Source organism: Dryobates pubescens, chromosome 22 (assembly GCF_014839835.1).
Source record: "Dryobates pubescens isolate bDryPub1 chromosome 22, bDryPub1.pri, whole genome shotgun sequence".
Lineage (NCBI taxonomy): Eukaryota > Metazoa > Chordata > Aves > Piciformes > Picidae > Dryobates > Dryobates pubescens.
This window is the reverse complement of record NC_071633.1, coordinates 2,757,585-2,772,713: the sequence shown is the minus strand read 5'-3', so window position 1 is coordinate 2,772,713 and position 15,129 is coordinate 2,757,585. Positions and strand designations below refer to the sequence as shown.

The following is a 15,129-nucleotide window of genomic DNA, read 5'->3' as shown; positions in this document are numbered from 1 at the left end:
GGAAGAAGTTCTTCAGTACGAGGGTGGTGAGATTCTGGAACAGGCTGCCCAGGGAGGCTGTGGATGCCTCCTCCTTGGGGATGTTCAAGGCCAGGTTGGATGAGGCTTTGAGCAACAAAGTCTAGTTGAGAGGTGTTCCTGCCCATGGTGGGAAGGTTGGAGCAGATGATCTCTTGGGTCTTGCCCAACCCAGGGCATTCTATGATTCTGTGCTTCAGAGCTGATTCTCCTGACAGCAGCTTCTCCTTTTGAGCTGTGTCTCATCTTTGCAGTGTGGTAAAGGCAGCCTCACATTCCCCACTGTGCTGTGTGCTGCCAGCTTGATGTTAGGAATTCTCTTTGAAATGGGTTCAGTGAAACACATGTCAGGCAACTCATGGGCATTTATTTTCTCTGGGTGGAATGATTGAAGGAAGTCAGGAGTCTGAGTCTAAAGCTGTCAAAAATCCACTCACTCAGCCATGAAACAAAGGTAGATATTAACCCAAGGGTGGGTTTGTAAATCAAGAATAAACAAAAACAGGGGAAATCAAAGCTCTCTTCATGTTTCCTACAAAAATAGGCAGAAGGCATAGCTAGGCTTGAGCCTAGAGAAGGTCATGAAATGGATTTCTTTTCCTCCTCCACAAGAAGGAAGAAATTGATTTGTCTAAAGACAAGAGGTTTGTATAATCTTTGTCTAAAAGCAGACAGTTCTATTGGCCTGCTGCTTTCTAGGACTGCTTGGGAAAGGAATAAAGAGAAACTGAAGTGCTCTCCACCAGTGAGAGAAGATTTCTTCAGCACTATGCAAGCTGAAACGAGCAGGGGCTTGGGAGGTTAATAAAACAATTATCTTTGGTTTCTATGTTTTCCATCAACACTGCACCCATCCACTTATTTGAGTGTGGCTCAGATAACTTAGCTTTGGAAGAATCAAACCCAGTTTCACAGGCCAAGCAATCAAAGGTTTTGTCAAAAAGAAGATGATCAGAGGGCTGCAGAACCTCCCCTGTGGGAACAGGCTGAGAGAGTTGGGGCTGTTCAGCCTGGAGAAGAGAAGGCTCCAAACAGACCGAAGAGAATGGAATGGAATGGAATGGAATGGAATGGAATGGAATGGAATGGAATGGAATGGAATGGAATAGAATAGAATAGAATAGAATAGAATAGAATAGAATAGAATAGAATAGAATAGAATAGAATAGAATAGAATAGACCAGGTTGGAAGAGACCAACCTGTCATCCAACATCACCTAATCAACTAAACCATGCAACCAAGAGCAACCTTCCAGTATCCTAAGGGGCTCCAGGAGAGCTGGGGAGGGACTTTGGGCAAGGGCTGGGAGTGCCAAAATGAGGGCCAATGGCTTTGAGCTGGGAGAGAGGAGATTGAGACTGGAGATGAGGAAGAAATTGTCAGCAGTGAGGGTGGGGAGACACTGGCACAGGTTGCCCAGGGAGGCAACCTGGAGGTGTTGAAGGCCAGGTTGGATGAGGCCTTGAGGAACCTGGACCTGGTGGAAGGCCCATGGCAGGGGGGTTGGACTGGGTGATCTTGAAGGTCCCTTCCAACCCAAACCATTGTATGAATCTATGAACAGCTTTCAGCATCCAGCTGGTTGCTGCCTGAGGCAATTTGATTAGTCCACAGCCTCTGCGCTGGCTGCTGGAGCCATGCTGGAGATGCCTACCTGGCCACTATGCTCTGGAAGCCTTGCTCTTCCCACTGACAACATGAGTAGAACTACACTGTGGGTTGGGGTTTTTCCCTTAACCTTTATGGGAAGAATGGCCCTGAAATGCCCTTTTCTTTTTTAAATGTATTTTATTTTGCCATCTCAAAATGAAAGCTGTTCCACAGATTCACAGGATGCATTGGGTAGGAAGGGACCCCCAAAGGTCATCTTGTCCAACCCCCCTGCAGCCAGCTGCCACATTAAGTCTGATCTTGAATGTCTCCAGGGATGGGACATCGACCACATCCCTGGGCAGACTGTTCAAGTGTGTTATCACCCTCATTGTGAGGAACTTCTCCCTGTGCCTTTCTTACCTGATCAAATGCTATGAAACCCACAGGAGAGAATAGGGCAGTTCCTGCAGTAAGTCACCTCTTCTTGGCTTTGTTTTCATAGATTCAATAAGGTTGGAAAAGACCTCAAAGATCATCAAGTCCAACCTGTCACCCAAGACCTCATGACTACTAAACCATGGCTTCAAGTGCCATGTCCAATCCCTTTCTGAACACCTCCACATCCCTTTTTGACTCCATCACCTCCCTGGGCAGCACATTCCAATGGCCAATTACTCTTTGTGGGAAGAACTTCCTAACATCCAACCTAAACCTGCCCTGGCACAGCTTGAGACTGTGTCCTCTTGTTCTGGTGCTGGTTGCCTGGGAGAAGAGACCAATCCTCACCTGTCTACAACCTCCTTTCAGGTTTTGCTTTGTCTTAACAGGACTAACCAGCCAGGAATGTTCACCAAGAAGGATTTTGATCAGTTGGCCTCAGCAATAGACAGCTTCAGCCTCATGACCTACGACTATTCAACACCACACCGGTAAGACTCCACTGAATACTGGAGCAAGACTGCTGAAGGAACTGGTTCCCAGTTCAGTCCCCAGTAAATCTGCAGTATGAGTTCATTCTTTCAGCTAAGTGGGTGTGTTCTAGCTCTTGTCAGATACTAAAAGGAATCTGGGGGTTCTAATCAATAAGCAGTTGAACAGGAGCCAGCAGTGTGCCCAGGTGGCCAAGAAGGCCAAAGGCATCCTGGCTGGGATCAGCAATGCTGTGTCCAGCAGGAGCAGGAAGGGGATTGTCCCTTTGTACTCATCTCTGGTGAGGCCACAACTTGAGTGTTCAGTTTTGGGCACCTTAACACAACAGAGATGTGGAGGTGCTGGAGCCAGGGCAGAGGAGGGCAGGGAAGCTGTGAAGGGTCTGGGGAACAACTGTGATGAAGAGCAACTGAAGGAGCTGGGGATGGTTAGTGTGACAAAGAGGAGTCTGAGGGGTGACCTCATTGCTCTCTACAGCTACCTGAAAGCAGGTTGTGGAGAGGTTGGTGCTGGTCTCTTCTCACAGGTCATTAGAGACAGAACAAGAGGGAATGGCCTCAGCCTGCAACAGGGCAGGGTTAGACTGGACTGTAGGAAACTTTTTTCATGACAAGAGTGGTCAGGGACTGGAATGTGCTGCCCAGGGAGGTGGTGGAGTCACCTACCCTGGATGTCTTTAAAGGTCATTTGGATGTGGTGCTTGGGGACATGGTTTAGGGGTGAACCTTGTAGAGTAGGGTTAATGGTTGGACTTGGTGATCAGTCTCAGTCACATCAGAGAATGGTTGGACTGGATGATCTTAAAGGGCTTTTCCAACCAAAATGGTTCAGTGGTTCCTTCAGCAGTCTTGCTCCAGTGTCTCAGTGTCTTTTAAACTCCTCCAGAGATGGGGCTTCAACCACCTCCCTGTGGAGTCTGTTCCAAGGCTTGACAGCCCTTCTGGGGACAAGATTTTTCCTTATGTCCAACCTAAGCCTTCCCTGGTGCACCTTGAGGCCATTTCCACTTGTCCTATCGCTTGTTACTTGGAAGAAGAGACCACCCCTACTTCACTCCAACCCCCTTTCAGGGAGTTGTAGAGAGCAATGAGGTCTCCCTCAGCCTCCTCTTCTCCAGACTGAACACCCCCAGCTCCCTCAGCTGTTCCTCCCCAGCCCTGTTCTCCAGACCCTTCCCCAGCTTGATTGCCCTTCTCTGAAGCTGCTCCTGCACCTCAGTTTCCTTTTTGGAGTGAGGGTCTGGTATGTTACAGACATCTTTATGCTTTCAGTGGCACTGACACATTGCCTTGACCTGACTGGGAGCTAATCTTTTGTACCTGAGAGGAGGAGGGAACCTTGCACACCCATTGTGTGAATGAGCCTTCCAGTACCTGAAAGGGGCCCACCAGAAAGCTGGGGAGGGACTTGTTACAAGGGCTTGTGCCAGGCCCAGTGACAGAGAAGCTGTGCAAGGTGGAAACCTTTCCTTACCCACTCTAAGAAGTTTTGTGTCCCTTCACCTTCGAAATGGATCCAACAGTCCAGAGTGGGGCCAGCAAGTTTTGCACATCAGAGCTTTCACACAGTGAAGAGTGAGCATTTAACCTTCATGGGGGTGGAGGTTAACCCTTCCCTCCTCTTTGTGTGCCATAGTTTGCTCTTCCCAGTTGCACTTGCCAGCAGGAGGAAGCTGAGGCTGAATGTGTGCTTTTTCTGACAAACTGATTTGGTTTGGTTTTCTTCTCTGACTTCACAGCCCTGGTCCAAATTCCCCTCTGCCCTGGGTGCGAGCCTGTGTTCAGGTGCTGGATCCTGATGCAAAATGGAGGAGTAAAATCCTTCTAGGGCTGAATTTCTATGGCATGGACTATTCTGCCTTGGGAGCCTCTGGGGAGCCAATCCTTGGGAGCAGGTAAGACTTCTCAGGATATTAAGTACTTCTGGGTGATTTACTCTCCCCAAACTCAGCCCTTCACAGGCATTGTACTTTAGAAAGATGGCTGTGTTGCTGGCAGGGAAGTGGCCACAGTGACAGCTAAATCTGCACATGAAATAGTAGCTCACCACTCAAGAGTGTAAAACCTGTAACTTCTCTTCCCTGTCCTGAAGTGCAGATAGATGGCACAGTTACCCTGCCAGAACTCCCATGGAAACCTGATTTGTGTGGTTTTTCTCCTCCCTCTGTGTTTGTCCCTGCAGTTGGCCATGTTTTGTGTCCAAGTGTTCTGCACCATTCTTTTATGTTCTGTACCATTTTCAGGGGTTCCTGCAGTTGACCTGAAGATTGCTTCTCTCAGCTGCTAAAGTTGTTACCTGTTATTTGAAATCTGATATTGGTTTCACACAGCAATATGCCACCAAGTTTCTGTTGTGTAGAAGATGCTGCAATAAGCTCACCTAGAGGAAAAAAAAAACCCAAGGAAAAATCTATAACAAGATAAAGGGAAGCATTCCAAAGGCAGCCTGAGACTTTATATTGATTCTCAGAGGAAAATGATTGTTTTAGTTTGGGGTAATAACCACCTATAATAACAGTGAGCTTTGTAGAAACAAAGTACATCAAACCTGGGGGGGTGAGAAGGAAGGCAAGCAAACCAGTGTGAATTTGGCAGGAAAATCAGGTTTGTTCAGAAGCTTCTTATTGATTCACAAAATGGACCCAAGTGAAAACAGATCTAAATCACCAGAGATGACTCTGCTCCCCTTCAGAAGCTACTAAGTTCCTACCCCGGAGTTCTTCAGTGTATCACACTATCACTAAGGTTGGAAGAGACCTCTGCGGTCATCGAGTCCAAGCTGTCACCACAGATGTAACAGATGACTTGGTAGGCATTGAAACAGTGTCAGAGGTGGGTTGTAGAAGGGAAGGGTCTGAATTGTTGATGTCACAGAATCACAGAATCACCAAGGTTGGAAGAGACCTCAAAGATCATTGAGTCCAACCTGTCACCACAGACCCCATGACTAAACCATGGCTCCAAGTGCCACATCCAAGCCCCTCTTGAACACCTCCAGGGATGGGGACTCCACCACCTCCCTGGGCAGCACATCCCAATGGCTAACAACTCTCTCTGGGAAGAACTTTCTCCTCACCTCCAGCCTAAACCTCCCCTGGCACAGCTTAAGACTGTGTCCTCTTGTTCTGGTGCTGGTTGCCTGGGAGAAGAGACCAACCCCCACCTGGCTCCAACCTCCCTTCAGGGAGCTGGAGAGAGCAATGAGGTCTCCCCTGAGCCTCCTCTTCTGCAGGCTAAGCAACCCCAGCTCCCTCAGCCTCTCCTCACAGGGCTGTGCTCAAGGCCTCTCCCCAGCTTTGTTGCTCTTCTCTGGACACCTTCAAGTCTCTTAATGTCCTTCTTAAACTGAGAGCCCAGAACTGGACACAGGACTCAAGGTGTGGCCTAAGCAGTGCTGAGCACAGGGCACAATGACCTCCCTGCTCCTGCTGGCCACACTATTCCTAATGCAGGCCAGGATGCCGTTGGCTATCTTGTCCCCCTGGGCACAATGCTGGCTCATGTTTAGCCTACTGTCACCCAGAACCCCCAGGTCCCTCTCTGCCTGGCTGCTCTCAGCCACTCTGACCCCAGCCTGTAGCTCTGCCTGGGGTTGTTGTGACAAAAGTGCAGCCCCTGGCACTTGGATTTGTTGAATGTCCATCAGTATAGTAAGAGATGACTTGTTAGGCATTGAAATAGTGTCAGAGGTGGGTTGTAGAAGGGAAGGGTCTGAATTGTTGATGTCCATGCCTTCAGTTACACAAACACTTTGTCATCATTACACTTGCCTCTGCTGTCATCCTGGGGCTCCTCAGCTGCTGGCAGGGGTGCAGTGCTGCAGACACAGTTTCCTCCCACTGCTGAAGGGTGTCTGAATCTGGCTGTGAATAACAGAAAACGACCTGGTGAGGGAAGCGACCTCATGGTGAGGGAAATAAAGGCATTGTCTACAGTGAAAGGTGCCCACTGAGCAGATCAGAGTGGCTTCTGTAACTTTAGTTGTAGTGAGCTAGGCAGGAAAACCATTCACCAGTCAAAGCTTTGCTAATTTCCAAGCCTCATTTTGCACACTCAGCAGAATTCATGTAGCTTCACTGTGATACTTAAGAGTCCCTTTTGCAGGCAGGAGTGCAGCACTGTCTGGCCACAGTAGAAGGAGTTTGCTTGTTTCTGAACTGCAGCTTCTGCAATGAAGTTTCCACTTGAAAGCTTGCAGCACACTAGGGCAGCATCTCATTTGACTTGTCCTGCATTTTTCTGGACCATATTACAGGTTAAGACATGCTGCTTTTTAATGAATGCTGACAATATCCTAGCCAAGAGTCATGCAGGACTCACTTCTGCCTACTGGTATCCAGGGCAGAGGTGCACAGTATGGGGAAGCTGTTTTATACAGAGACTGATTCTGTTAACATTGAATGGCTTAGGTTGAGAGGGACCTCAGAGATCACCTGCTGCAACGCCTCTGCCATGGGCAAGGACACCTCTCAACTAGGCCTGATTGCTCAAGGCCTCATCCAGCCTGGCCTTCAACACCCCCAGGCAGGAGGCAGCCACAGCCTCCCTGGGCAGCCTGTGCCAGAGTCTCACCACCCTCATACTGAAGAACTTCTTCCTAAGATCCAATCTTACACTTTTCTCCCTCAGCTTAAAACCATTCCTCCTTGTCCTATTGCTAAGAAAAGTCCCTCTGCAGCCTTCCTGTAGGATCCCCTCAGTTCTGGGCCCCTCAGGTTAGGAAAGATGTTGAGGTGCTTGAAGGTGTCCAGAGAAGGGCAAGAAAGCTGGGGAGGGGTCTGGAGCACAGCCCTGTGAGGAGAGGCTGAGGGAGCTGGGGTTGCTTAGCCTGGAGAAGAGGAGGCTCAGGGGAGACCTTCTTGCTCTCTCCAGCTCCCTGAAGGGAGGTTGGAGCCAGGTGGGGGTTGGTCTCTTCTCCCAGGCAACAGCACCAGAACAAGAGGACACAGTCTCAAGCTGTGCCAGGGGAGGTTTAGGCTGGAGGTGAGGAGAAAGTTCTTCCTAGAAAGAGTAATTGGCCAGGGAATGTGCTGCCCAGGGAGGTGGTGGAGTCCCCATCCCTGGAGGTGTTCACAAATGGCTTGGATGTGGCACTTGGAGCCATGGTTTAGTTGATCAGATGGTGCTGGGTGATAGGTTGGACTTGATGATCTCAAAGGTCTCTTCCAACCTGGTCTATTCTATTCTATTCTGTTCTATTCTATTCTATTGGAAGGCAGCTCTAAGGTCTCCCCAGAGCCTCCTCTCCTCCATGCCAACCAAACCCAGCTCCCTCAGCCTGTGCTCACAGCAGAGCTTCTCCAGCCCTTGGATCATCTTTGTGGCCTCCTCTGGACTCGCTTCAGCAGCTCTGTGTCCCTCTTATGCTGAGGACACCAGAAGATGTTCTGAACTGCCAGAGCAGGTTATTATACTTTTCCAGATATCTACCAGAAGCAGGACAAAGGCTTCAGGAGACTTTGAGTTATGCATAAAACAAATTACTTTTCCTTTTGCTGCCTTCCCTATTAAACCTCAGTCAATGGTTAAGTTTCTTATTCCAGAAATAGCTGTGTGAGCCTGCACAGTTTTGTCTTAGTCTTTGATGTAAAGGTTATGTGCAGTAATATAATAGTGAGGTAGGCTCAAGATAAACCAGCTTCAGACTTGGCACAGCTTCTTACTTGAAACAGAAAGGAGGTTGTTAGAGTAAAAGCAACTTTCTGTTGTAAGGAAGTCCTAGTTCCTGGCATCTGTGAGTCCTTGGAAACTGTCACTGTCAGATCCAGTTGACTCTCAGCTTCTTCAGAGATGCTCTTCTCTCCTCCTTCCAAATGAGCTTCCCTCTGACTCCATTATCACCACTCTGGCTGCATCAGGTTTTTTGTTCCTCTAATAAGACACAGCTGAGGCTGCTCCTGTTGCTCCTCATTTTTCTAGCTGCTCCATCCTACATCAAAAGACTGCTCAGAAGCTGTGTCCAGTACAGAAGTGGATGGCCTGATGAGTTGTTTTTCTCCTCTTGGCTCCTTAGTGAATCTGAGCTTCCAGTTTCTCAGTGACTGTAATCTGGTGTTAGTCATGACCTGTGACTAGTGCTGAAGGATTGAGTCAAGGCTCCTTTAAGGCCTCCTCCATGTGCTGTGCTGCTGGACATGAGCAGGCAGTGTGAGCTTGCAGCCCAGGAGGCCGGTGGCAGCCTGGGCTTCATCAAATGCAGCGTGGCCAGAGATGGAGAGATGCCCCTTTGCCCTGCTCTGGTGAGACCTCACCTGAGTTCTGCATCCAGCTCTGGAGCCCTCAGTATAGGAAGGACATGGACCTGATGGAGAGGGTCCAGAGGAGGGCCATGGAAATGATCAGGGGGGTGGAGCACAAGGGCAGTCTGAGGGAGCTGGGGGTGTTCAGCCTGGAAAAGAGGAGGCTCTGGGGAGACCTGAGAGCAGCCTTCCAGTACCTGAAGGATGAGGAAAGACTGTTTGCAAAGGCCTGCAGTGACAGGATGAGAGGCAATGGCTTCAAACTAGAGCAGAGCAGGTTTGGATTGGATGTTAGGAGCAAGTTCTGCCCCGTGAGGGTGGTGGAACACTGCAGCATTACCTGGCAGTACCTTTTAATTGCAGAATGTAATCTAGGGGTACAAGTACCTGGTTACCCTTCCATAGAATGCCCTTTTTCCTTCATACACTCCATGGATTGCCATATGGCTGTGTGGCTGTGCATTGTCTATTTCTGTGTACAGGAGGCTTGAAGGAAACAAAAGGACTTGGTTTTGTGCAGCCCAATCTCATTTCTCCTTGGGCATTGCTGCAGCCCCAGCTACAGCTCAGTTTGCAGTAACGATGTGTTCGTCTGGCAGCTCAGTCACAAGTATTCCTTGTTCACACATGAAGTCAGTTTCAGAGATCCCAGCACATCCTGGGGCTTTAATCAGCCAAGTACCATCGATGTTTGGCTGGGGGGAAGGTTCGTGCCTGTGACTGTTTAGTTCTGACCTAATTGGTGTCAAATGCTAAGCCTGGAGTCAAGGTGCCGTGCCTGTGATTCCCCAAATCGCCTCTAGTGCTCCTGGCAATGTTTTCTGCCCTCTGGCTGTCGGGAGTCAGGTGTCTGAGGTGCTAAAATGCAGTCATTAAAACTTACCACTCTGTTAAATCCTGTCAGAACTGAGCCATCTGCTGCTGCTCACTCGCTGCCCTAATGATCTGTGTGTTCCAGCAGGTCCTCTATTGATACCTCAACCTGACAGGATTTCTTCTTCCCCTCAGAAGTCTGTGTTTTGGGTAAATAATTCTTCACTGTACCCTGAAGCTGCAGAAATTGTTCAGCATTTCTGCAAAATCTTTACCTTTTGAGTCCCTTTGGAGAGCTGTAGCAGGTCAGCAAGCCCCTCAATCCTACAAGCTCCTTTCTTCCCAAGCACAATTCCAGGCTGGGTGAGGAGTGGCTGAGAGCAGCCTGCAGGAGAAGGCCTTGGGGGTGTCAGGTGGTGACAAACTGCCCAGCAGCCAGCACTGGTCCCTGGCAGCCCAGAGCCAGCTGAGTGCTGAGCTGCAGCCAGAGCAGGGAGAGCAGCAGCACAGGGAGGGGATTCTGCCCCTCTGCTCTGCTCTGCTCAGCCCCCACCTGCAGCACTGCCTCCAGCTCTGGGGCCCCCAGCACAAGGAGGACCTGGAGCTGCTGGAGAGGCTCCAGAGGAGGCCACCAAGATGAGCAGAGAGATGGAGAACCTCCCCTGTGAGGCCAGGCTGGGAGACTTGGGACTGTTGAGCCTGGAGAAGAGAAGGCTCCAGGGAGACCTCAGAGCAGCCTTGCAGTGCCTGAAGGGCTCCAGGAGAGCTGGGGAGAGACTCTGGCCAAGGGCTGGGAGTGCCAGGCTGAGGGACAATGGCTTTGAGCTGGGAGAGAGTAGATTGAGAGTGGAGAGGAGGAAGAAATTGTTGAGAGTGAGGCTGGGGAGACTCTGGCACAGGCTGCCCAGGGAGGCTGTGGCTGCCTCCTGCCTGGGGGTGTTGAAGGCCAGGCTGGATGAGGCCTTGAGCAGCCTGTGCTGGTGGGAGGTGTCCCTGCCCATGGCAGGGACTTGGAGCTGGCTGAGCTTTGAGGTCCCATTCGACCCTATTCTCTGATTCCAATGTACTTCTTTCACCTTTAGCTCCTCAGCCTTGGTTACTGAGCACATCCCTTCAAAGCTTCGTTTGCCAAAGACATTTTGTCCTTTCTTTGTGTGCTGTGTAGTGCTGAAAGGGGGGGTGGGAAGATACATCTCTGATGTTCCACCTGGCTGTATATAACTTCTGAATGTATTCTGCATTCCAGCTCCTTTTGTTCCAGGGCTGGCTGCTGCAAATAGCTGGTGTGAAGAACTCCATTGTTGGGAGACAATGCTCTGTGTGCTCCCCTTGCAGGGAGAGGAATCCAAAGAGGGATCTTTATGTTTATTTTTAAACACTTCAGAAGACTGAGAGGGGAAAGTGTGGGGTGAGGCAAGGGAGAAACTAATTTGACAATGGATTGTGCTATGCAGAGATGGAACACAAGATGACTTGCAAGCAGTGTGAGGGGGGTAGAGTTCTGCTGAGGGTTTTATTGGCTGCCTGCCATTCTGCAAATAGCAGGTAATAAAAAGAAGGACATGGAAACAGTTAGAGGTGTGCTTCCTCTGCATTACCACAGCAGTCTCTTTATTAGCAGCAATTTAAGGAGATTTGGCCCAACTGTGACTCAGGATTTTTGTCTTACAGAAAGGACCAAAAAAAGCCTGCAAGGAGTGGGGTTTTGCTCTTCAAGCTTCAAGGCTTTTACAGCAGTTCTGCCCATGTTGTAACTCTCCCAGGACTTCCATTCTTCCCCTTGCATGCCAGGGTTCTGTCTCCTCAGTTAATCCACTTTGCTCACAGGTTTGTGTAAGACAGAGCACAGCTCCTGCTGAGAAGCAGCTGAGAAGCTGGCATTGTTGAACCTGGAGAAAAGGGGGCTGAGGAGAGGTCTGACTGCTCTCTGCAACTCTCTGCAAGGAGGTTGCACTGAGGTGGGAGTTGGTCTCTTCTCCCTAGTCTCAGGTGACAGAATCACAGAATCCCCAAGGTTGGAAGAGACCTCGAAGATCACCAGGTCCAACCTGTCACCTCAGGCCCCATGACGACACCATGGCACCAAGTACCACGTCCAGTCCCCTCTTAAACACCTCCAGGGATGGGGACTTAAGGAGAGGAAATGGCCTGAAATTGTGCCAGGGGAGGGTTAGGTTGGAGATGAGCAAAAAATTTCTTTGCTGCAAGAGTGGCCAGGGATTAGATCAGGATGCCCAGGGTGCTTGTGGAGTCCCCATCCCTGGAGGTGAGGTGGGGTTTGGTCTCTTCTCCCAGGTGATGAGCAACAGGGTGAGAGAAAATGGCCTCAGGTTGTGCTGGGGGAGGTTTATGTTGGACATTAGGAGTAATTTCTTCACTGAAAGAGAGATTAAGCTGTGCAGGGCAGTGGTGGAGTCCCCATCCCTGAAGGGGTTCAAAAAGCTGTGTAGATGTGGTACTGAAGAGCATGGTGTAGTGGTGACCTGGCAGTGCTGGGTTAATGGTTGGACTTCATCTTGGATTTCTACCCTTAATGCCTCTGTGACTGGGGAGGTACTAATAAAGCAATGGGCCAGTTAGCTCTGCAGGATTGAACATCTTTTCAGTCTGGAGAGGAGAAGGCTGAGAGGGGGTCTGATCAATGCCTATAAATATCTGAGGGCTGGGTGTCAGGAAGGAAGGGATAGGGACAGGCTCTGCTCACTTGTGCCCTGGGACAGGACAAGGAGCAATGGATGGAAACTGCAGCACAGGAGGTTCCACCTCAACATGAGGAGGAACTTCTGCACTGTGAGGGTCCCAGAGGCCTGGAGCAGGCTGCCCAGAGAGGTTGTGGAGTCTCCTTCTCTGGAGCCTTTCCAGCCCTGTCTGGATGTGCTCCTGTGTGACCTGTGCTGGATTCTCTGCTCCTGCTCTGCCAGGGGGGTTGGACTTGAGGATCTCCAGAGGTCCCTTCCAACCCCTAACATCCTGTGAGCTGTGATCCTTCATAGTAGCATAGTATCAGTCAGGGTTGGAAGGGACCACAAGGCTCAGCCAGTTCCAACCCCCCTGCCATGGGCAGGGACACCCCACACTAGATCAGCCTGGCCACAGCCTCAGCCAGCCTGGGCTTAAACACCTCCAGGGACAGGGCCCCAACCACCTCCCTGGACAACCCATTCCAGGGCTCCACCACTCTCATGGGGAAGAACTTCCTCCTCCCCTCCAGCCTCAATCTCCCCACCTCCAGCTTCGTTCCATCCCCCCTAGTCCTAGCACTGCCTGAGATCCTGAGCAGTCCCTCCCCAGCCTGCTTGGAGCCCCCTGCAGATCCTGGAAGGCCACAATGAGGTCCCCTGGGAGCCTTCTCTTCTCCAGACTGAACAGCCCCAACTCCTTCAGTCTGTCCTCACAGCAGAGGTGCTCCAGCCCTCTGCTCCTCCTCCTGGCCCTGCTCTGGACACCTTGCAGCACCTCCAGATCCCTCTTGCAATAGGGGCTCCAGAGCTGGAGGCAGTACTGCAGGTGGGGTCTCCCCAGAGCTGAGCAGAGGGGCAGAATCCCCTCCCTGGCCCTGCTGGCCACACTTCTCTTGCTGCAGCCCAGGCTCTGCTTGGCTTTCTGGGCTGGATGAAATGGAGAAACTGTTCAACTCTTCCTTCTTGAATTTTACTGCTGGGTCAGGTGGCAAAGTCATGGCAGTGAGAGGAGGAAGTTACAACTGGGCCTGGAATCAGAAAGAAGTTCTTTCTATATTAGAAATGCCTGAATAATTCAGGAGTGTATCCAGAGGTTTGTTGAATTGAAGCCCCCCTGGGATGGGTGACTGTCATGGGATGTGTCCCTCCTTGTCAGAAGGGAAGGTGAGCCCAAGCCCTTAGCTGGGAGTGAAAGTCTAATTGATGCCTACAGAGCAGAGCATCTTGAGAAGCAACATTTCTGTCACATTTCAGCTCCTCCAGGTTGTAAACATGATGTTAAACACAGAAGCTCTCATAATTGGCTTTCCTCTAAAACACAATCCCTCCTTCCCTTTGAAAGGAGGGAACAGGTAGCTCCTGGTTGTTAGGCAGCTAATTGGTTCTGAAGTGGAGGGGTTGGCTCTGGCTGAGTGTGGCTGTCTCAGAGCATCTGCTTGAACCAAAGTGTCATCAGTTGTGATGTACATCTTAACTGGTGGGGATATGGCTGTGAAATGGGCTCTTCTCTGTCCCTTAGCACCCCTCTTTTAATAGTACACTTGCTACAGGCCACAGTTGGGCAGCCAGATGTTGACAAAATAATAACAGTATTGTTTGTTAGTGTCTCATGGATGTGCTCTAACCATCAGAGATGCAGTTGGGAACAATCCTTCTGTGGCTTACAACAATCAAAGGGAAGAGCCACCAGCATAGAATCATGGAATCATAGAATGGTGGGGGCTGGAGGGGACCTCTGGAGATGGAGTCCAGCCCCCTGCCAGAGCAGAAGCACCCAAGGCAGGTCACACAGGAACACATCCAGGTGGGTTTTGAAAGTCTTCAGAGAAGGAGACTCCACAACTGCTCAGGGCAGCCTGCTCCAGGGCTCCAGCAGCCTCACAGTAAAGCTTCCCCTCACACTGAGGTGGAACCTCCTGTGTCTGAGGACACAAAAAAGGGGGAAGGGAGGGGGAAGGGTGCTGTTCCTTGTCCTGTCACTGAACACCACCAAAAAAGGGCCTGGCCCCTTCATGCTGACACCCACCCCTCAGCTATTGATAGACATTGCTCAGATCCCCTCTCAGCCTTCTCTTCTCCTGACTAAACAGCCCCAGGGCTCTCAGCCTTTCTTCATAGGAGAGGTGTTCCAGTCCCTTCATCATCCTCTTCACAGGAAGTTAAAGGTAGTGATGTTCATAGATTTGCATATCAGTGTCTGCACCCAGTGTAAAATGAAGCAAACTCATGGCTTTGGAAGCCTTCTTTGGGCTTGTGAGACTACTAATGGCAGACCTCAGCCCACTGCCAGCCCTGACTGAATCTCCTCCAGTATATGGTGATGACCAAACAGGGTAGAGCAGGTAACACCATCTGTGAATCCAGATTCCTCCACTGTCAGTCCCTTTCCTCCCATTGCCCCATCCTCAGTCATGCTCAGTGATGAAGGGGCAGTGACTAATTTTTGCCTGGTGTTGACTGGCCACCAGGACATCATCACTGTGTTCACTCAGATCAGTTGGGCATGAGTGTGAAAAGGGAGTCCTCAAAATGCTTGGTGTCTGTACAGCTTAGCCTAGAGCTGGCTAAGTGCCCTGCAGATTCCTTCCCAGAGGATCCTGTACACTGGGGATTCCTCTGGGAAGCTTCTGATGCTGAGGTCATGAGGTCCTCCTCCTTTGGAGCCACAAGACAGCAGCCTGGATGAAGAGTACCACCACTGGCAGGGAGGTATGGACTGACCTCAGGCACCTGGATGCTTCTCTCTTATTTCTGACCTGGGAAAGTTTTTGACCTGTTCCTGAGCAAAGCACATCCTGGGCTTGGGTTTGTGTTCTGGGCTCATGCCCCTCCTTGATTGTTTTCTGCCTAAGTGA

General features: G+C 50.4%; 1 protein-coding gene across 1 annotated transcript in view; it reads left to right on the top strand.

Annotated features, from left to right (window-relative positions):
* Positions 1-15,129, top strand: part of CHID1 (chitinase domain containing 1) — a 164,263-nt gene that overhangs the window by 60,438 nt on the left and 88,696 nt on the right. The window contains exons 9-10 of the mRNA XM_054171978.1: positions 2,440-2,541; positions 4,281-4,436. Coding sequence (XP_054027953.1) covers positions 2,440-2,541; positions 4,281-4,436 — 258 coding nt within the window. The remainder of the gene's footprint in view (positions 1-2,439; positions 2,542-4,280; positions 4,437-15,129) is intronic.